The sequence below is a fragment of the Emys orbicularis genome, chromosome 6, assembly GCF_028017835.1.
Source record: "Emys orbicularis isolate rEmyOrb1 chromosome 6, rEmyOrb1.hap1, whole genome shotgun sequence".
Lineage (NCBI taxonomy): Eukaryota > Metazoa > Chordata > Testudines > Emydidae > Emys > Emys orbicularis.
Genome location: NC_088688.1, coordinates 98,837,714 through 98,862,701, shown reverse-complemented (window position 1 = coordinate 98,862,701; position 24,988 = coordinate 98,837,714). Strand labels below are relative to the sequence as shown.

The 24,988-nt window shown below is 38.3% G+C and overlaps 2 protein-coding genes across 2 annotated transcripts in view; both read left to right on the top strand.

Moving 5' to 3' along the window:
- The first annotated feature begins 644 nt into the window (after positions 1-644).
- On the top strand, positions 645-13,629 carry NMRK1 (nicotinamide riboside kinase 1). Its single transcript, XM_065405910.1, has 8 exons — positions 645-723; positions 1,200-1,294; positions 2,292-2,340; positions 4,159-4,330; positions 4,437-4,508; positions 6,133-6,239; positions 10,072-10,156; positions 12,608-13,629. The coding sequence occupies exons 1-8, from the start codon at positions 645-647 to the stop codon at positions 12,609-12,611; spliced, it is 663 nt and encodes a 220-aa protein (XP_065261982.1). The 3' UTR covers positions 12,612-13,629.
- Positions 13,630-16,321: 2,692 nt separating this feature from the next.
- Positions 16,322-24,988, top strand: part of CARNMT1 (carnosine N-methyltransferase 1) — a 30,757-nt gene continuing 22,090 nt past the window's right edge. The window contains exons 1-3 of the mRNA XM_065406673.1: positions 16,322-16,346; positions 19,141-19,336; positions 20,389-20,552. Coding sequence (XP_065262745.1) covers positions 19,148-19,336; positions 20,389-20,552 — 353 coding nt within the window. The 5' untranslated portion in view covers positions 16,322-16,346; positions 19,141-19,147. The remainder of the gene's footprint in view (positions 16,347-19,140; positions 19,337-20,388; positions 20,553-24,988) is intronic.

The following is a 24,988-nucleotide window of genomic DNA, read 5'->3' as shown; positions in this document are numbered from 1 at the left end:
CTTCCCTAGGTTACTTTCAAGGGCCCAATCTGCAAACACTTTACTATTGCGCTAAGTAGTCCTGTTTTCTGCAGTGGGACTGCTCATGATAGTAAGAACTATGCTTGGTAGTAAGCAATTGCAGGGTTGGATCTTAAAGGAGCCCTCATGGTAAGACTGTGAAGACAGCTGAATAAAAGTGGTAAAGGTTGAAAAGCTTTAAAAGGCCTTTTGTGGGTATTTTCCTGTGTAGCAGCTGATTTTGTTATTGTCCAAACAGGTTTGTTCATTGTTCTTATTTTAAACAGTGGAAAGAAGGAAACTGGATAGAACACAAATTATGAAGGTGTTAGTCATTGGACTTGGAGGGTAAGTGCAAACAAGTTCAGTCTCTGTTAAAACGAAAATGTAAGATTGCCTCAAACTCCATATTGTGATCTAACAATCCCTGAGTGTGAATATAGCTGTCTTTTTTTTTTTTTTTTTAAGTAATTAAAAACTTACGCTTAATATTGTATTGTCAATTGTATTTAATTCAGGGGCGTAGCCACAGATGGGCTTGGATGGGCCGTTAGCATCCAGGCCCACCCAAATCTGAGCAGGGGTACAGTGCTGCCACAGTGCCACGGAGCATCACTCTGGCACCTGAAATCCAGGACGGAGCTATGCGCCCACCCTTCAGAGCTCCTATAGCTCTGCCTTGCCATTTTCTGAGCTGCCCCATGCGTGTGCCCAGCTCGGCAGGTGAAGCCTTGTGTCTGGGGGTACCAGGGCTAGGAAAAGGGTGTGGCATTGGGGGAGAAGCTGAGCTAGCACAGTCTGTCATTGCCCATCCACCTGAAAGTCAGGGCCCACACAAATTTCCACTCCTAGCTATGCCACTGGTTTAATTTTTTGATAACTTTTTCCACCCTCCACCATAGATTGACCCTTTCAGACATCAGCTCTAGTCTTCCTCTTTTCCATTGTCATATAAGCTGACTAAAATGAGTTAAAAGATAAAATCATAGGACTGGAAGGGACCTCAAGGGCATCTAGTTCAGTCCCCTGCACTCATGGCAGGACTAAGTATTTTCCAAACAAATGTTAGGAAACTGCAAACAGTACTTAATATTCTGAATAAAATTAACTTTTTGTAATTGCCTTTTTGCTAGCGCACATTGCACTCCTATGTTGTTCATTATTTTTGTCCTGACACATTGTTTATTCCATTTTCAAAGTCAGTGTGACAAATGGGGGGAAAACAACACTGGCAAAACGACTTAGGAAACAGCTTCCAAACTGCAGTATACTCTCTCAAGATGACTTCTTTAAGGTAACTGAGTTATATGAAGTCGTTCTATCATAAATGTAGTTCCTGCAAGACTATATTATTTTTTCTTGATCTACCAGTATGTGACAATTTAAAAAGAATCCTGTTCATAGAGTCAATATAAACTTATCTGGAAGAGAGGGAAATACAATTAAGAATGCGATAATAATGTTAAAGCTTTCAGTTGCCAAAAAAGATTAGGAACATGACCAACAGAATAATCATCGCACTGCAACCTCTGATATTATATTTAAAAGTTAGTAGAGAAACAGATGCATTTCAGGGAATGCTTCATGCTACTGCAATTCATATTATTTTTGCAGTTTATTTTTAACTCTAGATAGAAAACAACAAATAGAAACAAAATAACAACAAAAAATTAAATATTGTTGCTTGTTTTTTTCATATCTTAAAAAAATGCAAAAGCATAACTGTTTCCGTATCTATATGAGTGAGAAGGGCCTGTTCTTGTTCCTGATGTGGTTATTGTTCTCAAGTGAAACTGTAGTTTATTCAGAAGTTAATATTAAAATCCAGAGATGCTTGTGTTTATATAATATGTAATATATTATCAATATCAATTTCAGTAGATTAGTAAATAATTTTACCTGGATGGTACTATTTCGGGGGGATGAGGGAAAAAATATATTTTATTTGAAGAGTAATTTTGGGGGACCGTAGTGATACATCAAGATTAAGTTGGGGCGGGCGGGGGCAACACTCCTGCTATGTTGCAATCCACTGTTTATGAAAAACACTGTGGATATTCTACCACTGTCTTCCCCTACTCTACATGCTTCTTTGGCTTCCTATTTCTCCCCCTGCCCATGTTACATTTTCTGCTTCATATCCTAGCAACCTAAACCTTCCCCCTACGCCATTCACACTGGCCTTCCAACCTTCTACCCATCCCCACCATGAATACTACACAAGTGAATTCAGAGTAATAGGGTTACTATTGCCATTTGACCTGATAACTGCCTATTTTTTTTCTCTCTAGCCAGAATCTGAAGTAGAGATAGATGAACATGGATTTAAGCAATATGATGGTTAGTAAATTGGGTATATTGCTTGTGAACATTATGTATTGAAATGTCAGCTGTAATTTATTAACTTTAGCTTCTGTTTCTTTTGGATCAATGCAGTCATCAATGGGGACAGTGTTTTGCTTTGTTTTTTAAAAAAAATGGTTAGTGGGGTATGTCTGGCAAAAAAATAAAGAAAACGTAATTCGATAGAGGATTTTTTCAGGATGTTGGTTTAACAGAGTCAGTTTTTTAAAAGTTCATCATCATTATACTGGACAGTTTAATATAGCATACCTTTATTTGACTATTACACAATACCATTACTATGGAATAGCAATAATATTTTAACTTCCTGCATTTATCACTGATTTTTTATATCTGTCTGTTTTGTAAATTAGCTAGCCCATTCTGTTTCTCCAGAAACAGCTCTCACTAAGCAGAGGATATTATGAACATTTCTTCTGGTGACAGCATGTATCTAAAGTTCTGAGGAGGTGGGTCTCCAGACTGCTTCATCCAGTGCTTTCCTTTTCTAGAGTCTAGTTAAACAAACTGTCTGCAACAGACTTTATTCTCTCTATTCTTGGTCTTCTAAATTATGGTGCATGACACAGCCAACTGTCTGTTGCTTATAGTGAAACCTTGTCAATTTATTAACCTGTCAATATTAAGACTCTTCTGAACAGCATTAGTAATTGTGATTTCAAACCTAATGCCAATTATGCCATTTTACAGTGTTAAATGTTTATTTTTGTTTGGTCATTTAGGGCCATATTCTGGCACTCTTACTCATTTTGGGTAGCCTCTTGCTTCACAAGTAGCCCCACTAACTTAATAGGGCTACTTGTGGAGTATGTTGTCAACATGAGTATCAGAATCTGGCCCATAACGAGCAATATTCACCTTAAAATCAAATAATTAAACTATAGATATTAATATCTTATTCTTGTTTGACAGTAACTTAGAGAAAACTGCATTCCAGAGGTGAAATTCTGACCCCCTTGAAGTGATTGGTAGTTATATTTCGATTCCAGGCCAGTAAAATGAAATCAGATGTAATACAGAAAGTTATCTATTAGCAAATAGTGAAATTTAATTTAAATAGTTGTCCCTTTTTTCCCCCTTTGTAGAGTTGCACCTCATGACATGTCCTGGGAGGTTCTGAGCACTTCCTGTAACATCCTCAACTCCTGATGTGAAGTCACTGAGAATCAAGGCTGCTTAGCACCTCCCAGAATCAGATCCTAAATCAAGCAAGATCAAATCCAAGTTTCAACCTTTTTCTCATGCAAGAAGTCTCACTGAGTTCAGGACTGTACTACAGACCAAATGTGTTGCAAATTATAACTAAAAATGAATCCAAATTGCAATTTGAGATCTGGATCTAAACTTTAAATTCTAGGCTAGCCATCAGGCCATCTCTAATTATAAACCTCCAGTTTAATATCCTGCAGCTGATCTAAGTTTTCCTTTAATACCTGGCTATTTATAACATTAGCCTAAACCTTTAATTCTGTGTTTACTACCAACATTCATCAGCTATGTAACTTTCAGTTCAACTTTTGAACTTCACTCAGTTTGGACAATGAAACTAGATGAATCAGCTGGACATTCTGGTTCACATGCCCAAATTCAGTGCTGTTGTTTTAGGTTCCAGTAGTAAATGGGAATGTTAACATTTACATTTCCATTTCTTTTAAATTAACCCTGCTTCTTTTACTTAACACCTACATTTAGATCTTAAACTATTTGACAGGGTTTCTGCTTAACTCAGAAATAATGCAAAAATTAAAAGCCAAAACAAAAACACATTAACTTAACCTTTTATGTCTTTTCTAGTACTTGATGCCCTTTATATGGAGGAAATGGTGACAAGCATACACTCATGGATGAAAAACCCAACAGGCTCTTCTGTCTCAACAGCAGAATCAAAGAGTACACCTGTCAATCTGAAAAGTACAGAAGAAGTTCACATTTTAATAGCTGAAGGTTTTCTTCTGTATAACTATGAGTAAGCAACGCTACCTTACAAATAACTTTAAAATGTCACGTTAATTTAAACTGTGAATGGGGGCGTGAATAAGGAAACAAAATGACTAAACATGCTGTCATCTTAGGCCTCTTAATGAAGTATGGGATAGAAGATACTTTCTGACCATTCCATATGAAGAATGCAAGAGGAGACGGAGGTAATGTTTTAAAATTATTGCTCACTGCAGATCACCATGCCCTAGTACCCGTACGATAGAAAGGTTCCTGTATGTCAATGTGTTCTCACACATCTACCAACTGTAACAACTCAGAGCAGAGTCTGCTGACTCTCCTCAGTCCCTTCTTGTGATCTTGCTATTGCTGAGGTAGTGAGCTTCGCCTTGTTACTATTCCATCCCTGAGGGTAGAGCCTTTGTGGTTCCCAGGGATGTTCAAACAGCATCTATAACCCTCAAATGTATAGATCCATCCCTTGTTTATTATTCATATTGTAGTTGTGCATGGGGACAACAATCACTGTTCAGACTGCCAATGTACAGACACAAAGAAAAAAGCTCATTGCCCAAGGAACTTAAAATATAGGTTAATTACAGTACAGTTGCACTTAAGCATTATTTAAGAGGGGACAGAAACAAAGTGTTTACTCTTGCAGCTACAAGAAGCTGTGCCACCACAATGCTGTTCAGTGGCAGAGTTGACATGCATTTACATTGCATATTATTTGAGTTAGATATTGGCCCCTTTCTGCCTTCAGTTACTGTTGCAAATCTGGAGTAACTGTTGCCAATCTGGTGTTGATGACTTTATTCTAGAATGACACAAGTGTAACTAAGGTCAGAATCTGGTTCACTGATTGCAGAATTCCCATATTCATAATGGCCTATGTTTTGAAAAGTGACTAGTAGATTTTTGGTGCCTTTCTTTCTAGGAGCCCAATTTAAGAGACCTTAAAGGAGTTCAATCATCAAAAGGTGGATACTCAGCGCTTCTGAAAATCAGACCCTCTAAGGCAGTGGTTCTCAATCAGGGGTACGCAGAGGTCTTCCAGGAGGTACATCACCTCATCTAGAGATTTGCCTAGTTGTATAACAGACTACATAAAAAACACTAGTGAAGTCAGTACAAACTAAAATTTCATACAGACAATGACTTGTTTATACTGCTCTGTATACTATACGCTGAAATGTAAGTACAATATTTATATTCCAATTGATGTATTTTATAACGGTTAAAAAGAGAAAGTAAGCAATTTTTCAGTCATAGTGTGCTGTGACACTTTTTTATTGTTTTATGTCTGATTTTGTAAGCAAGTCCAAGTTGTCTTTAAGTGAGGTGAAATTTTGGGGTATGCAAGACAAATCAGATTCCTGAGAGGGGCATAGTAGTCTGGAAAGGTTGAGAGCCAGTGCTCTAAGGTATTGCAAGTTGAGCAACCAAAATCGCTAGTCACTTCTCAGAATTTAGACCAATGTGAAAAATATTATCTGTGATAGCAATGTATTTTGGCTATTCTTATGTAACTTACTTATGCAATGAATTTTAATTATGATGCAACATCTGTTTCAATAAGACTGCTCCTATCCAGTTTTGTAGTTGAAATGATAGGCAGAAATAGGTGATTTGATGGACGTCACGTAGGCAATATGCTAAATCCTGTTATAACTAAGGAGTCTCCTGTGCTGTGACCAGCAGATACACAGCCTCCCTCTCTTACTATTTTGGATAGATATTCTTACTAAATAAACAATGAAGGGTATATGAGTGCACACCAGGAAAAAAAATGTAAAACTTGCACAGGAAAGCAAATCTGTTTTTCTGTAGTACCAGAGTTTATCAACCGGCAGATCCACCAGGATACTTCGATGGACACGTATGGCCTATGTATCTGAAACATAAAAGGGAAATGGAAGAAAATAAAAATAATATCGGTATGGTATACATAATCTTTAAATATATAAAAATTATTAAAAGTAGTGATTTTTGCAAATCACTCTATTTTTACAGAATTTTTTTGGCATTTATGCAGCAGTGTTAGATGCATTTATTGTCTGCTCATAGATAAGTGATCTTCATGCAAGAAAAGCTTGTAGAGATTACCCACCTTTGTGAGTTATAGGAATAAACAAAAATGTATTGGTCACCTTCACTAGTGATTCCTAAACTCCATGTGACAAACCAGTTTGTGTGTGTGTGGTTAACTAGAAAAATTCTGGGGAGTTATATGGCTCATTGGGTTGATGCATTAGAATGTGGTTTACAATCCTGATTTAGATCTTAGATGGAATAAGTTTAATAGATTCCTCCAAGTTGTACACATTGCTAAGGCACTCCACAGTCTGACACGAGACATGTCAGGATTTTGGGTGCTTTGGTGGAGCTATGTAGGGAAGTTTGCATAATGCCAAACTAATAATGCTGTTAGAGCCTGATCCTGCAACATGTAGAGCACTTCCTGCAAGGCGATGGGCATTGAGCACCTTCAGCTTGTTTTGAATGGCAGTTAGACATGCTCAACACTGTTCATGATCAGGCGTTAAATTCTTTTATTGATCAATAACATACTAAAGATTTATATTTATCGAAAAGGTTAATGGTGAAATTCACCCCCGTGGCAAGAGAGAGTGCAAGGCCCTGTGTATCGGGTGTATATAGAGCCTCTTACAGGCTCTCTACTTCGATGAACTGTGCCAAAATAAATGTGTGAATTAGCTGAAGCACATGTTTCAAAATCAGTGGGCGTGTGAGAGACGGGATGGGGGAGGGAATAGAAACTGCCTTTAAAAAAAAAAAAAAAAAAAAAAAAGCGTTGAAGGATCATCTCAGAAATAGTTGTTCCTTTGGGTCACTTTCAAATGGATTATGCTGGAATTATGGGACACGTAGTCATACATAATCTTTAGTTGGGGCCCTGTTAGAAGTAACCCCTCCTGACACTGATTTACAGATAAAATCATAGAACTGGAAGGGACCTCGAGAGGTAATCTAATCCAGTCCCCTGCACTTGTGGCAGGACTAAGTATTATCTAGACCATTCCTGACAGGTGTTTGTCTAACCTGCTCTTAAAAATCTCCAATGATGGAGACTCCACAACCTCCCTAGGCAATTTATTCCGGTGCTTAACTACCCTGACAGTTAGGAAGTTTTTCCTAATGGCCAACCTAAACCTCCCTTGCTGCAATTTAAGCCCATTGCTTCTTGTCTGATCCTCAGAGGTTAAGAACAACAATTTTTCTTCCTCCTCCTTGTAACAACCTTTTACATACTTGAAAACTGTTATGTCCCCTCTGTTTTCTCTTTTCCAGACTAAACAAACCCAATTTTTTCAGTCTTCTCTCATAGGTCATGTTTTCTAGACCTTTAATCATTTTTGTTGCTCTTCTGTGGATCTCTCCAATTTGTCCACATCCTTCCTGAAATGTGGTGCCCAGAACTGGACACAGTACTCCAGTTGAGACCTAATCAGCACAGAGTAGAGCGGAAGAATTACTTCTTGTGTCTTGCTTACAATACTCTCGCTAATACATCCCAGAATAATGTTTGCTTTTTTTGCAACAGCGTTACATTGTTGACTCATATTTAGCTTGTGGTCCACGATGACCCCCAGATCCCTTTCCACAGTACTCCTTCCTAAGCAGTCATTTCCCATTTTGTATGTGTGTAACTGATTGTTCCTTCCTAAATGGAGTACTTTGCATTTGTCCTTATTGAATTTCATCCTATTTACTTCAGACCATTTCTCCAGTTTGTTCAGATCATTTTGAATTTTAATCCTATCCTCCAAAGCACTTGCAACCCCTCCCAGCTTGGTATTGTCCGCAAATTTTATAAGTGTACTCTCTACGCAATTATCTAAATTATGATGAAGATATTGAACAGAACCGGACCCAGAACTGATCCTTGAGGGACCCCACTTGTTATGCCCTTCCGGGATGACTGTGTACCATTGATAACTACTCTCTGGGAATGGTTTATTCCATTTTATTGCATCAAAGTATCTTTTTGCTTTTTTATTTAAAAAAGACAACAAAACTGGCTAGCTGTTATATTTGTTAAAGCTTGTTGTTTAAAAGTGGAAAAAAAACTTTTACTCTGTCTATAGTATCGTTTTTAAACCCTTAGAGAATCTGCTTTCTTGTGTTCCTTTTTGGGAATGCTGCTCTTTTCTCTTGAATGAGAGGCTGAATTATGGGACTTAGGTTTTTTTTGTTTTTTAACTATGAAACTGAGTAGAAACCTATATCTTGTGCCCAGGGAGACTGCTTCCCCACTCTGTAGTTAGGAGATGCTGGACTACTTCCAGAAATCTGGATCTTTTATGGAAAACAGAAGAGGAGAATGAATGTAGGGTTCCAGAAAATGGAAGAATTTATTAAATAACCACCTGCAACATGTGTTCTTACTCAGCAATCTGAGAAAATGAGGTTCAACTGTTTGAAATGAAGCTAGTGGTGCCCAAAGCCCTGATAATTTAGGAACCCTGTGTGTACGATATTGTCCCCAGCAATCCCAGCCTTTCATTGTTGATCCTCTTGCCCTCTTAACGCTATGCTGAGGAATTGCCTAGTATTGTACTGGCTGAAGTGGGAGTGTTTCTTGTTCCTCAGAGGGTTCTCATCCATATACTGTCCAGAACAAACCCTGCTTAGTGTGAAATTTGACATGTTCAGATAACAGAGGGCTGCAGCAGGATGCTGAGAGACTCAAATCAGCATTCTCAAAATCTCTCTCAAATATTCTGTCTGGTGAGGATTTTATTATTATTATTTTTTTAATGACAGAATAAATGTCAGTCCTGCAAAAAGGAACAATGAAGGAGCCATATCCAACTTTTCCTCAAGTCAGATCTACATTAGAATTTTTTTTGCTGGGATAGCAATGTCAGTTGGGAGTGTGACTTGGTTTTTCTTTTTGCAGTGTTTCTGTACACTGGGGCTTTTGCAGGTAGACCATTCTATTGACATACGTGTTTTTGCTGGGATAAGCACTTTTTTGCCAGTTTAATAGGGTGCGTCCACACTAGGAGGATCTGCCAATATATCTATACTTTTCTAATATAGACCTGGACTTCATCAACCAATCCATATTTATAGTTGAGTAGGGAAAACAGTTTTGTCGTGTTTGTCATTATTTCCTTTAGGGATGGGGAAAGTAATAAAAGAGCATGCATAGCACAAAGAATCTGTCTTTGCCCCGCTCAAATAAATAAATAAAGTAAATATATAATATATATTTTTAACCTAAACAACCAGGAGTATTAGAGATTACAGCACATTCATCATCGTATCCTCTTCCCATTAGGAGAGTTATTACAACCTAGCTGGAGGTCCTAAAGATTACATACATAGTGGGCCACAGAAGAATATTAATTTGCATTAACTCTCCACTTCTGGTTGGCTGTACAAGTTCTGGCAGTAATGGTTTCCAACCTCCTTCACCGAGGGGCTTTCCCTTACAGGGGAAAATTTCTGCTGAATTTCTCAGCTTACCATAGAACTAGGATTTCTGTCCTTTTGGGACATCTATGGACTATGTATTTTTTTTAAAAAAGAATCTGGTATTTTTGGGTGGATCGATCCCCTATTTATGGACTTTTATTTAAGTGATATTGGGAGAGGAAAGGAAGTATTCTTGATTTCTATTGTGATAGCACCTACAGACGCCATTTGGGATTTTGCTGGGTCCTATACAAATTTATAGGAAGTTATAGTTTAATTTAATTAGTAATATTGTGACCACTTTTCTCTCCCCTTCTTTCTCAGTTTATTTGGATGGAACAAAATCTGAGGAAGACCTCTTTTCATATGTTTATAATGATATAGTACGGGAGCTAGAAACATGGAAAAAGTAAGTCATCTTATGGGAAATTGGAACAAGATAAGGGAACTCATTAACAAAAATCTATGCCAATATTAAAGGATAATGTAAATACCTAGCATTTGACGTCCTGTGTTACAAACTCTTATCTTTTGTCTAAATAGGAAGCAAAAAGCTAAAAAAATAGAAGGGTAGCTGTGGTCTGAACCTTAGATCTGAAATACTTGGACTCTCTGGAACCATAGATTCCAAGTACACCAGTATTTGCTTAGCCCTTCATCCTTCTGTGGTATGCCAGTAGAGCAGGGGTGGGCAAACTTTTTGGCCTGAGGGCCACATCGGGGAATAGAAATTGTATGGCGGGCCATGAATGCTCACAAAATTGGGGTTGGGGTGTGGGCTCTGGGGTGGGGCTGGGGATGAGGAATTTGGGGTGTAGGAGGGTGCTCTGGGCTTGGACCGAGGGGTTTGGAGAGCAGGAGGAGGATCAGGGCTGGGGAAGGGGTTTGGGGCATGGGGAGAGGCTCAGGGGTGCAGGCTCCGAGCAGCGCTTACCTCAAGTGGCTCCCAGAAGCAGTGGCATGTCCTTTTTCTGGCTCCTACGCAGAGGCGCGGCCAGGAGGCTCTGCATGCTACCCCATCCAGAGGCACTGCCCCTGCAGCTCCAATTGGAGCGCTGGAGGGGGCCATTGGAGCACATAGGAGCCGGAGTGGGGCCATGCCATGGCTTTTGGGAGCTGCGTGGTGCAGCCCCCGACCTAGCGCCCCGGCCGGAGTGCCAGAGCAGGGCCGAGCCATGTGCTGTGGCCCCCGACCCAGCGCGCCAGAGCAGGGCTTTAAAGTAAAACTTTAAAAACTGAGCTCATGTTGGTGCTGCTTGGTCAGCGAAGACCTTATGGCACTCTGTTTAAGCTGGATTTTGACCAGGTTCTTTGACCCCACTGAAAGGCTGAGTTATTTTATCATTTTAGATCTCCTCTCTGCTCTCTCTTGTTGGTGCTTGCATGTTAGGAATAACCTTTTTACAATGTTCCCCCAGATTCTCAAACATCTGCTTTTCCTAAGTGGAGCAATTAGGCCTGTGCATTTATTCATTAGAGAGAATAGGAAGGCTCTCAAATAATGATTTAAATATTGAAGAACCAGAACATTTAATAAATCTGGTTTTCCTAATCCCCTATTCCACACTATTTGGTTTGCAGTTTGGGGTGATTGTCTTCTCTCTACTGAATTCTCACAATCATTAGAGGGAATTTTAGTTAACTCACCTTTTGTTTATTTAGCTTAGGAAGCATACATACAGCTCTTCTTCTTTTTTCTTTTAAATTAAGCAGTAGTTAAATGAGTTGCAGCAGTAAGCTAACTGGAGTCTGTCAAAGAATATGTCCACTGGTTCTTAAAAAGAACTCTAGTGGAAGAATCAGTGCATATTTATCTGAAAGAAAAAGCAAAGCTTGTGTCTTAATAGTTGATCCCACAAGTCTGGTCTTCCTACTGTGTATAACAGTGGCTCTCAAACTTTTTTAGTGGTGACCCCTTTCACATAGCAAACCTCTGAGTGCAACCCCCCCTTATAAATTTAAAACACTTTTTTATATATTTAATACCATTATAAATGCTGGAGGCAAAGCGGGGTTTGGGGTGGAGGTTGACACCTCGCAACCCCCCATGTAATAACCTCACGACCCCCTGAGGGGTCCCGACCCCCAGTTTGAGAACCCCTGGTGTATAACATGTGCCATGCTTTTACTACCTCTTTGATACTAATGCAGTGTAGTGAATGTATAGATCTCGCTGGTCAGTCTATACATTTATTTTGTAACTCAAAATCCATTACAATTTGAATTTTAAATTAAATTTTGAAATACATCGCTACATGATCTAGATAACTGGGTACAGAGTTGTGGCTGATCTTTACTATTAAAAATATATATAAAACAAGAGAGAGGGGGAATGAGTTAGCAAAACCCCAGCCAAACAAAACTCCTGGTTATGGTTTGTGCCAATACATAGCATTCATAAAAGGCATGCAGAGAAGGTCATCATAAATACCAGCTATTCACAGTGAAGCAGGTTAACATTAATTGAAAAATAAAAATTAAATGGAAAAATAATTAAAAATACAGTCAATGATATTGTGTATATGTGCCATATCCTCATGAATGAGAGAAATGTTTAGTATCTTAATGTAGATTATATACAAACTAAATGTAAACACTTGTTTTACAACTGCTTCAGATCTGGAACAGATAGATCAATTGCTGGATAGCTTTGCAGAGTTAAGAGATATATTTGAAAGTTTTTGAGAGAAAGTGGTAACATATTACTTTGAGCAAAAAAATTGAGGTTTGACAAGATTTGAGCATAGAGGGAAAGAATAACATATTTTGAGATTCAGGCAGGTGACAAGAATTGTGATAGACATATAGTAGATGCCATCTAATATCTGTGAACTGATATCTTTACTTTTATTTTTTTAAGGTGAGCAGGTCACAGCAAAACCATGCGAGAAGTTGGAATTCTTTCCAGTATGGATTCAGGGGCAATTTTATGGTGTCTGGATGGATCACTTTGCCAATCTATTGTATGTACATCAGTAACACCAGTTTATACAAATCCATATTGTACTGTTGTGACTGCTATTTCTGTTAGACTTATAAATATTGATGAACAGTATAGGTCATCCAGTAGACTAGTGCAGTATTTTTAAAGTGATAGCCTTGCTCAGAGTGGCATCTGTAACCCTGTGACAACCTGATTTAATATTTAATCATGTAATATAAGGAATTTGAAAATTACTTTAATGTATGGAAATATAGCCCTGGATATTTCATAAATATACTTTCATAGGTATACGCTATGTGCACAATTTTATATGCAAGTAAAATATTTTTGGAATTGAAAATCACAAATGCAAAGTGATTGCACGTCAGTAATATAGGGAAAAATAGAAGTAATAGCTCATAAAATATTAAATATGAGTATTAAATGACATGATGTGGTTAAAGAGGCAAAAGCCATTTGGGGAGTATGTAAATAGAGGTATTGCACTTGAGACCAGAAACAGAATTCTTCCTTTTTCACATGGTGCTTGTTAGAATGCAGCTGGAGTATTGTGTATTGTTTGGGGCACTATGGAAAGGATATAGATAATCTGAAGAGCAACTACTAGGCTATTAGAAAGAGTTGTAGGATAAGAAGAGAGGTTGGTAGTGGTTCAGATGTGTTAACAGTAACAGGATGAAAAACGTGCAGCCTGGAAAATAAGGTTTTGAGTTGTAAAAGATTCTGGCTGACAAATGCACAAAAGATGCTACAAAAGAGAAGGAAAGAATAAGATTCTCATTAATCATAAATGATTAATTAGAAATAAATGAAAAAAAGGAATGTGATTAGAGAACAGAAAAATTATATGGTTTAGATCAGCTAAGGAATAGTACCAGTTTCTCAGTCATATAAAAATATATAAATACACACAGGGAGGATTTAAAACTATTTGAAAACAAACTATCTTTTGAGGATTGTCTAGATATCTTAATTCTACTCAAACCAAAGGTGCAAACCATATAACCTACTACAGGGTCCTTCCAGCCCTAAAAGTTCTAGTATTGTTTACTTTCAGGCATTTTGGTAGCACAGAAATGTGTTTTTGTTCGGATATTTTTAGCCTGACGACTATAATATGGTAGCCATCTTGACTGTCTGATCATGAATGCAATATTAAGACTGCTAATAGTAAGCAGAAAATATATTCGTGATGATCTACTAAAACAGAAGCAGTGTAAGTGTATGTAGAAATATGTTTAAGATGAAATACTTTCTAATGTGAATTTCTGTATCTCAATTTTATACAAAAAATAAAATATACTCTAATTGTGTTTTCTCAAATGGCTTGTGAGAACAATAAATGGCTTTATATATAATATGTTTATTTTGCAGGGAGGTGTGCAGTCACATGATAGCAAAGCAAGTATGTATTAAACTAGCTGATACTTGCCAGAAACTTCTTATTTTTGATGCTCAGAAATCTTAGATTCTATCTCTGGCTCTGGGGTATAAGTACTGTACTATAAGACAGATAAAACTGGGATTGTTACATTAGAGATTTGGGTTCTATTCCTAACTGTGGTTGGAGAAGGTAATAGAGAAATGGGTATAACCTGTTAGTTAACTTTAAATCCTTAAGAGCAATGATCCTTGATACATCTATAGATTTGAGCTGTATTTTAAAGATATCTTTACAATACAATGTATTCTACCATAGATCAGTGGTTCTTAACCGGGGTTTGCGTATTCCTGGGGGTACGCAGAGATCTTTCCGGGGGTACACCAAATCACCTAGATATTTACCTAGTTTTACAACAGGCTACATAAAAAGAACTAGCGAAGTCAGTACAGACAACTAGTGAAACTTCATACAATGACTTGTTTATACTGCTCTGTATACTGTAAACTGAAATGTAAGAACAATATTTATATTCCAATTGCTTTGATAATTACATGGTAAAAATGAGAATAAGCAATTTTTCAGTAATAGTGTTCTGTGACACTTTAGTGTTTTGTGTCTGATTGTGTAAGCAAGTAGTTAAGTGAAGTGAAACTTGGGATACGCAAGACATTGCAGACTCCTGCAAGTGGTACAGTAGTGTGGAAAGGTTGAGGGCCACTAGTTTAGGAAAAAAAAGTATCTATCGCAGATAACCTTAACTGAGGTTGTAGTTATAAGGGTATCTGCCTTCTATTCTCAGATTTTCTCCGTCTGAGGGATCTTATTTAGACACCTCTGTACTCCTGCATATTCTTATATATTTTAAAAATATATCTATGCTATAGTAATATCCCAAAAGACATCATTTGTGTAACATGTAGTGTTTTGCTGTATTATTGCAGGAGCTCAAGTCCTATGGTGATAAAAAATAGTTAATATAAAATAGAACAAGTGGCCAGAAGCATTTTTCATTTTCATCTAAACTAGATGCTGGACTTTGCTGTGGCTACCCCTTGCCATCCTCATTACCACCTATTATAATCATGACTCCTCCTTCCTCATACACTCTCTGCTCTTACTTTTTTGTGTTATGGCCCATCCTTAGCACTCACCAGCTCCAGGACAGGACTCCCTCCTGCCCTCCAGTGCAATTAACAGCAACGTTGCCCTGGAGTTAAAAAGGAGCAGAGTCCAATAGTGTTATAGTGCCTATCACAATGTATGTGTTACTGAAATACAGATTTAAATGTTTTATTAGAGCTAATGTTTAAAAATTATATAGTACAGAGGTTAAGAAAAGAGTGTCTGCAGATCTGGGTCTAGGGCTTAGATTATCCAACCAAGCTCTTTCCCAGGGCTTGGCCACTCCTGGTGAGAGGGGGAAATTGTCCCCTGGTGCCCTATTCCTTTACATATAGGTATGGCATCTCTTCAAACATATTTTTCAATGGAAAAATAGCCACCATTGACTCATCTCCCCCCTCCCCCCGTTACAAACTACTGCCCCTTTCCCTGCTGTCGCCTACCTCCCCCTGCCTGGGGCCGTGCTACACTCTCTGGCCAGTGAGAACGTCACTGCTGCAGCCAGGCTCCCCCCACGCCTCACTGCCAGGGCTGCACGGGACCCCCCCTCTGGTATCTATGCCACACGGTGAAGAAGCAGATTTGGATCCTGCCAGTAGAGGGGCGGGGTGACACCTCCCCCCCGCGACAGTTCGTGTTTAGGCCGTTGACTCTTCTCTTCCCGCATTTTCTCACGATCACTCACTAGCTGGTAGGAGGGGTCGGACGGGCTCTTCTGCGGCTGCGCGGGCCGTGCCCGTTGTATATCGCCGTTGGAGGGCGGTGTCCTCGCGTCATATAAAGCAAGTACTCGGGGGGGCGCGTGCGCCTCTCTCTCGTGCCGGAAGCGGGCGGGGAAAGTGTTGGAGTTGTCGGCCGCGTGCGGCCTGTCCTGGAAGGCGCAGCTCCCGCTGCAGCCGCGGCCCGGAGGCGAGAAGGACAAACTTCGGTCAGGGCGATGCTCCGGGGGCGCCGGGAGGGGGATGGAGGGGAACAGCGGCCGTGGCGAGACCGGGCTGGCTGCGACGACGTGGAGGTGCCGTTCAGCAGCGAGCGGCTCAGGCGAAAGCAGCCGGAGCAGGGGACGGTGAGCAGGATGGAGGAGGAGGAGGAGGAGCGGCTGGAGGGGGAGCATTTCCGGAGAATCATCAACGCCTTCCGATACTACGGGTAACCGATACCCTGCTCCGCGGAAGACTAGAGACCCCTCCCCTCCCCCCAGGTTTCCTGAACCCGAGAGACCCCGACCCTGGCCGGCTCCCCCTGAGGCTGAGAGACGAGACCCCCCTACCCAATTCCCAGGCCGGGTCTTCCCCTGCCCTGACCCCGAGAAACCAGCCAGGTGGAGCCAGGAAATCACTGCCTATGTAACCTTTCTGCCCATTTCCTCCCATGCACCACCGGTGTGTGTGTGCGCTCCCCATCTCTCCCCCCTCCCCCCATGACAGTTTTCTAGTTTTTCTCTTATAACTGTGGAAATACAAAATTATTTAGAAGTGGAACTGAGTGCATGTGCAGAAGTGATAGCAGGGCATGTTGGTCAAGCTGGTTCTTTGTTAGCTGGAGAAATACTTGAAGTGGTGTTGAAGGGTCTTCATATCTTCCCCTTAAGGCAAAGTTGCTTAATTAGGGGAGATGAAGTAAGCAGTACGTTTTTCTGTTTTTAAAATGAACCTGATTGAGTTTTGGATAATAAATGTAAAAGTACATAATTATTAATGAACATTTATTTTGGACTGTTGAGATTGAACTTTACAGACTATGCAAACACTGCAAAAACCAGGCCGGTTAACAGCATTGTATTCAATACTGACATTGAAGGATATAACTAATTTTGAGCTTGTTTTCCTACCAGAAAAGTGCTGTATGGCCCTTCAAAAAATAATAAGCTGGAGTAGAAAGCCTCAAAAATAATTTTCTACCGAATGTGTAGAACAGAGGAGAACATCAATTAGTTTTAACCAAAAATAAATGATCTAGAAAAAGCAACTGTTTATAGCCATGCTTGTGACATTATCTTGGAAATCATGTGTGTTCTGTCACTTTAGAACCTTTTAGCAAGTTTAAATACATGAAACGGAGTTGGGATGTTATGATTCACATTATATTTTTTATATTTCAATTGAAAACAGCTGGGGCCATTATAGTGCAATTGTCTCGTTTGGACAATGTTAGGTGCCATACATGATCTTTAAATTATAGGACCACCTCCTCTGCAATTCCTTTCAAAGAGCTTTAACCAGATTGAGTTGAAATGAGCCCCATATTTAATAACTAGTATCAATAAAACATGTTTCAAATAGCTTTATTTTTATTAACCTTACAAGGTTATTGAAATTAAAGGGTGTCTCTTTAACAATCCAAATGCTTGAATATAGAAATATTAAATGAGCGGTTTTAGATACTCATGTAAACTGTGAATGAAGTGAGTTCTAATTCAGAGAACTGAATGTCTGTATGACTGTTTTAGCAACCATTAAGAAAGGGATAGATAACAAGACAGAAAATATCCTAATGCGCATATATATATATATGTGTGTGTGTGTATATATGCATATGTGTGTGTGTGTGTGTGTGTGTGTAAATAAAAACATAATCTGTGGTATGCCTTGAATACTGCATGCAGTTCTCGTCGCCCCATCTCAAAAAAGATGCATTCGAAGTGGAAGAAGTATAGAGAAGGGCAACAAAATCATTAGGGGTATGGAACAGCTTCCATGTGAGGAGAGATTTAAAAAACTGGGACTGTTCAGTTTAGAAGAGAGATACAATAGAGGTATCTAAAATCATGAATGGTGTGGAGAAAGAGAATAAGGACGTGTTGTTTATCCCTTCATGTAACACAAGAAATAGGGGTCACCCAGTGAAATTAATAGCTGCAGATTTGCACAACGCACAGTCAACCTGTGTAGCTTGTTGCCAGGAGATGTTGTGAAGGCCAAAAGTATAAGTGGGTTCAAAAATAATTAGATAAGTTCATGGAGGATAGGTGCATCAAGGGCTTTTAGACAAGATGGTCAGGGATGCAACCACATGCTCCGGGTGTCCCTGAACCTCTGGCTGCCAGAAGCTGGGACTGGACGATGGGATGGATCACTCGATAAATTGCCCTCTTAAATTCATTCCCTCTGAAGCATCTGGCATCTGAAGCTGTTAGAAAACAGGATATTGGGCTAGGTGGACCATTAGTTTGACCCAGTATGTGCATTCTTATGTTCTTAAACTTGCTATAGAATATCCTTAAATTACATTGATTTGAAAATTGTGTACAGATTAGAATTTAAAATGAAAACAGCAACATTATCCTGTGTAGTTACAATGAAATTTGTGTTCATCCTTAACTTTTCTGTTAACGAGTGGTTCAAGGTAAAGAACTAAGGCCTCAATTGTGTAGTGATTTATCCACATACTTAATTTTCCATATTGTGAGTAGCTCTGTTGATTTCATTGGACTGTTCAGTGTGAAAAGGTAAGCATGTGGAGAAGTCTTTACAGAATCAGTACAGTGATTTTAAAAGTGGAGTGAGTTCCTTGTATCTTATGCAGCATAGTATATACTCTTAATATTATTTTCTTTACTGTTTCAATGCACAGTTAAAAGCTTGATATTTTCAAACCGTTTATCCAATCAGTCTATTTCCGTGAATTTCTAATGGTATTAAAACCAATGTAGACTTCGGTTTGTGAACTAGTGTCATTGATGGTGATGCTAACATGCACAGATCTGGGAATAGATAACCGCTTCATAATTTGCAGTCTAAAATAACCACATTCTCTATAAAATTCTTAGGAATTGAGGTTTTTTTGGCTTGGTTAGAGGATTATTGTGAAATGAGATCTAAGCTTTTTGAGTAAAGATGGAGAAGTTATGATAGCCGTAATCTGGGGTATCTTCAAATGTGGGTTCTTTGCATTTATAGTTGAAGCTAAATACTGACAGACCTTAACTTTTTTTATTTTCTAGAACTAATATGCATGAGCAAGTGAACAGAACAGAGAGACAGTTTAGATCCCTCCCAGCTAACCAACAAAACCTACTTCCTCAATTTCTTCTTCATCTGGACAAGATTCGGAAATGCATTGATCATAATCAAGAGATCCTACAGACCATTGTGAACGAGTGCAAACATATGTTTGAAAATAAAGAATATGGAGAAGATGTATGTAAAAATTGGACTCTTTTCATATTTCAGAAGTAAACATTACTGTACATTTGTTAGTTTTTTATATTTCTTTTTCTTACTTCAGATTTCCATTTCTTTTGTCCCTCCCCCCCTTCCCTTATGAATTCATATTTGCTTAATTACCTTGCCCCCAACCTTTGCATGTCTTATAGGCCTGATGAATTATATTGTATAGTTTTTCAATAAAGGCATCTCTGGCTATTTTTTCTATATAGAGGTACAGTTAATCACTCAGGAGAACAGTACTTGTCTGCTATGGCAAGTGTCAGTAAGTACTCTTAGTAACAGATCAGTATGATAGAACTCCAATGGAGTTCTAACTCTGCCCAAGTTATTTTTTTAAGGTTGACTTTTCACTTGGCTGCATTGATCATAAATAGTGTTTTTGTAGTACATTAGTTTACAACATTCTTAATCACCTATGTGTTTTAGGTAAATTAACTATTTGTGGTATTATAGTTCTGTACAATTTTATCATAATTTCCCCCCTACTTGATCTACCTTTTTTTAGTATGCCATATCTATTTTTTTAATGAAGTTTTACACTTATGAAGCTTAAGGGACTGGCAGTGACGGAAACTGAAGTCTTCTTTTTTTTTTTTTGTATCCATAGGCTGGGTACAGTTCTGGGCAGCTCCAGTGTGAGCTTCTCCATGCTGCCTCATCAATGACCTGGAGGGACCTCCCTCTCAGAGTGAGAGGTTGTTCGGTCTCCATACTAGCTCACCCCTTGTCCTTTCCTGAATAAGGACTACCAGTTGTGCTGAATTATGCTATATTATATATTGGTTTTGTGATGTGGACCCTGGTCTATTGAGGGCTGAGCTGATACCACCAAACTCATTTCATATATGACTGTAAGCTGGATTTGAGCCCTGGTCCCAGAGGTGAGAGGCGAGTGCTTTATCAACTAAACCACCCATATAGCTGCTACAGCATGTCTGTTTCAGTATTCAAAGCTAAGGTTGTTTGACGTTTTAAATTTCTGGATTTATTTTTTGTCTAACTTTTATTTGCCCTTTAATCAGGAAAATGGGAAGATTGTGCCAGCGTCAACGTTTGACATGGATAAATTAAAGTCCACTTTGAAACAGTTTGTAAGAGACTGGAGTGAAACGGGGAAACCTGAGAGAGATTCCTGCTACCAGCCAATCATTAATGAAATTGTAAAGAACTTTCCAAAAGAGAGATGGTAAATAGTGCTTTGTTTTTAAGATTTATTATAAGAGAAAATATATAGGTCTTCCACATTGCACGCCACTTGTAAAAAGTTCGTAGAGAGTGGTTGGGGGAAAAAAAGCTTGAATTTAAAAATATTTTAAAATAAGGGCAAATAGCGTTGGGTTAATTGCATAAACAAAAAAATGCTTGTATGGTAGGGAAGTACAGTAGAATACAAAACGTTAAACCTAGAAATAATAAAACAGAATTAAGTATTGTCTCTCTGTGGGCCAATATTGATAGGTCTAAATATATTTTTATTATGTGAGTTCAAAAAGTTGTAATATGGTTAAGCCTAGTGATCCTACAGCAGCACAATACAAGGAATCAACAAGTTTGGCAGCTGCTATGAGTGCTGTGGTAGGATCCATGTCCACTTTGCCTCAGCTCAAGAGGAGGCCATAGTATATGATCCCTTGAAGGGAAGGGGAAGTAAAATGTGGTTATCCTTGGTGAGAGAGGAAAGGAGTAAAAGGTTCCTATCACCCCTATTATAGCTTTATTACATTTGCAATCCTGTTTACAAATGTTTAGGCCCAATATTGATTTCAGACACAAGATACAATGCATCTTGTAACATTTTCATCTGTTTGTGTGTATATCTTGATAAGTCACTTGACAAAAAGTAAGGCATGTCTGTGTATCTGAAGGTAGGATAAATGCTGATATGGTAACAACCTAAAAAGAGCAAATTTATTTATCAAAAGTAATATAGTAGTAAAAATGAGAAACAACAACAAAAACTACTCATTAATGAAATCCATGTCCTAAGAATATAAATATAAATGATTGTTACTTATTAAATCAGTGCAATTGTCATAAATATACATCATTTCACTTTTAAACTTAAAGAGGTTCTTTTAATGAGGGAAAACAGTGGCCAGCACTGACACTTATGTTTTAATTTCATTTGTGAGTGAACTTGGTGTTTATAAAAGTGAGGACTGATAGCTCTGGCTAGAGCCTAAGCTTGCTACAGCCACTAGCTTCCTCATACAGTACAAACAGTTCACCTCCAATCTGGCCTATAAATACCCCTTGCTACCTGTCATTTGGTTTTCCGCAGTAGATGCTGCCGACCATTACAGACAGCAAAGTGTTTTTGATGCGGTCAAACATCCAAGCTACAGAGATCAGCAAATTTTTTTGGTTTGACTTGTCTTGAGGTGAAATGTTACTGCATCACTTAGCCCAGTGGTTCTCAACCAGGAGTACACATATTCAACTCATCTAGATCAGTATTTCTCAACCTGGAGGTTGCAGCCCCTAGAGGAATCACAGGATGGGTTTAAAGGTATCGCAAGTGCAGGGCCAGCATTAGGGGGTGGTAAACAGGGAAGTTGCCTGGGGCCCCATGCCACAGGGGGCCCCAGGAAACTAAGTTACATGCTGCAACCCCTGCTGCCTGTGGCTCAGGCTTCAGACAAGGCTCAGATGTGAAAAACAGGCTCAAGTATCACACTGAAATGTAGGTACAATGTTTATATTCCAATTGCTTTATTTTATAATTATATGGTAAAAATTAGAAAGTAAGAAATGTTTCAATAATAGTGTGCTGTGACACTTTTTAGTAGTTTTATGTCTGATTTTGTAAGCAAGTAGTTTTTAAGTGAGGTGAAACTTGGGATACACAAGACAAATCAGACTCCTGAAAGGGGTACAGTAGTCTGGAAAGTTTGAGAACCACTGACTTAGCCCACTAAGATTTCATTGGAGGATGAGATTTGTATAGCACTTTCAAAAATATAACTTGAATACTCTTCCCTTGTTAGATACAAGGCATTCAGGAATGTCTTCTCTTATAGAAAAGGTACAGTAAGTTTAGTTTTTATACATTTAAGTAAAGTTATCTTCTGTTTAGACATTTTCATAAGTGATAAAAATAGAAAGTCGCCCTTTATTGCGGATATTTATGCATTATTATATCGTTCTAAATTTCATAGGTATATTAGTGCAGTTCAAGCATCAATATTGTCAGTGGCTTTTTCTTGTGAAATGTGAGCCTCTGTGTAAGACAAATCTTTGCCTTAAAGGCTAACAAGTTTTTTATATTTGGCTTTATGGAATCCCTCTTTTAGTTTTGCTTTGTAGGCAGGCTACGCTGGTGTGTCACTCCCAAAACCACTTGCAGTTCCTGTAACTGAATTTGCAATGGCAACTCTGAAGCAGTTTTCTATATGAAAGCCAAATTGGATGAAAGGTGGAGAATATTTATTAAGCTTTTCACTTCAGATATCTTAAGTGCACTGTGCCTACCAGGAAAAATGATGTAAAAGAAAATTTAAATCTTTTTTTGACTTGTAACCCACAGGTGAAAGCAGTTACTTATGAATCCATGTATGTTAAATTTGGTAAATAGTGAAAAACATTTGCTTAAAAAATATTTTAAAACTTTTTATTCATTCTCTACTTCGAGAAAGAGCTTTAATTTTGGGGAAGATACAATGTGTTCTTCATTCATAATGCAACTTAAGTCTCTGTTTCAAATGCAGAACTCACTCAAACCTTAACTGTGGAGCCATGACTAATGTTTTTATGTCAAATGGCTTTGATAGAGAGGAAAATATGTAACTGTGAAGAAACCATATTCAGAATAAACTGCTTAGTAGTATAAAATAACTGTAGCTGACCATAGTTTTGAAATACAATAAAGATATGGACTTGAGCCCAAAAACTGAGGTAGGAGAATTTTTTTACTTTAGAATTCTGAATCCTAATTTTTTCCTTTATGTGGCTCTTTGCCTCTACCTCTTCAGGTTATGGGAGCAAGTTAGTATCTTCTTGCTTTCCCACCTATGTTTGGCTAGCAAATCATGACTTCTTTTTAGATGTGGACCTTGCCATAGTTATAATAGCTTTGTCTCATTGGATTACTGTAATGTGCTCTACAAAAAGCTGCACCTGGAGACCACTCAGACTGTAGATAATGCAGAATAGCAATGCCTATCTGACCAGGCTTTTTGCCTGAGGGCATATTTAGAGGACAGTGAAGTTAAAGAAAGATGGGAAACATCTTTTATTGGCATTGAGCCAGGTAGTAAAATTGTTCCTGATGATTTTAAAATGGTATATGTGTAAAAGCAGTTCTGAGTAAATTTTTCAAGTCTAGATTTTTTCCTCATTTCTTACGAGACTAGCTGGATATAAGTATTTATAAAATGTTTATGGTGCAAGTTTATTTGTTCACCGTGTTTAGAAACAGATATGTAGACTTTTCAGACTAAAGCCTATCTTGAACTATGAGTTAGAAAAAGCTGTTATTCCTGATAACTTTTTCCAACAAGACATGTTGGATAAGACTCTCCAAAGTGCTGAATGCCCTTAGCACTCTTCAAAATTCAATCCAATGTATACTTTTAGCACAGTATGTGAAACAATAAGCTTCAATTTTCTCCAAGTATCTTAATTTTGTTTGGCTTTTCCTAAGGCAGAAGTGCTCTGTGAATTGGATTAATCATGTTGTGTTTGAACTGTAAGTGATTCAGGTTTTACACATATTCTGAGTGAGTGTGAACAGATGCACTAAATAAATTCATAAATAAAGAAATTGGATCAGCCACTGCAAGTTAATTGAAATTTCTGTACAGATGTGTCTTCAATGCAGAGCTAAAGGAGGGATCGTATTCAACTAATTTTAAGAGTAATGGTCTTAACGTTGAAAATTAACCCTCAGAACTCAGGTTAAAATTTTCAAAAATTTTAATCTGGCCGTGGAAAAGCTAGCTGTGTTTCAAGGTCTTAACCCTGTATGCCTGAAGTGGTAAAAGTCAAAACCTTTGATTTGTGATCAACAAACTCGAGTCAAACTTTACACTTGCATGTAGGAAGCAATATCCTGGCATAGATTGACTTCAGTTGACAACTATACATGCTGGTTTTAAGGGTTATTTCTTTTAACTTACCAGACAAAATATTTGATATCACTTCCATCCCAGTATCTATATTACCAAGATATTTGTTCTAAAATACTGTTTGGATGTCTGGCATTTGTTTTTAGTCCCTTTAGCTGTCACTATAAATAATCTAACCATTGGTTCAGTTTAGGCCACTCAGTCATATCTCAGTTACACTTCAGCTGAGTTTCTGTGAAATAAAAGCACAAACATCTTTTCTATTTTTTAATACTATACATGGGATTTCTTTAATGCATACTATAGTAATTTAAAAGAATTTGCTATGTTTAAATGCTCAATGATGGAAATGTGAGTGGTGCTTACAGAATACATTTATTTCTCTCTTTAGTATATCATGTCTATGCTCATATCCAGGTTGGTTTATTTGCTAGAATCTGGAAGCCCTCTGGCTTCAGAATATCATGCCTCTTTGGGGCAACAGATGCAGTACAGAGTAGTACCCATTTTGTACGTTCATCTATTTTTGGAGTTTACTAGCAGTGTTCTCTTCCCA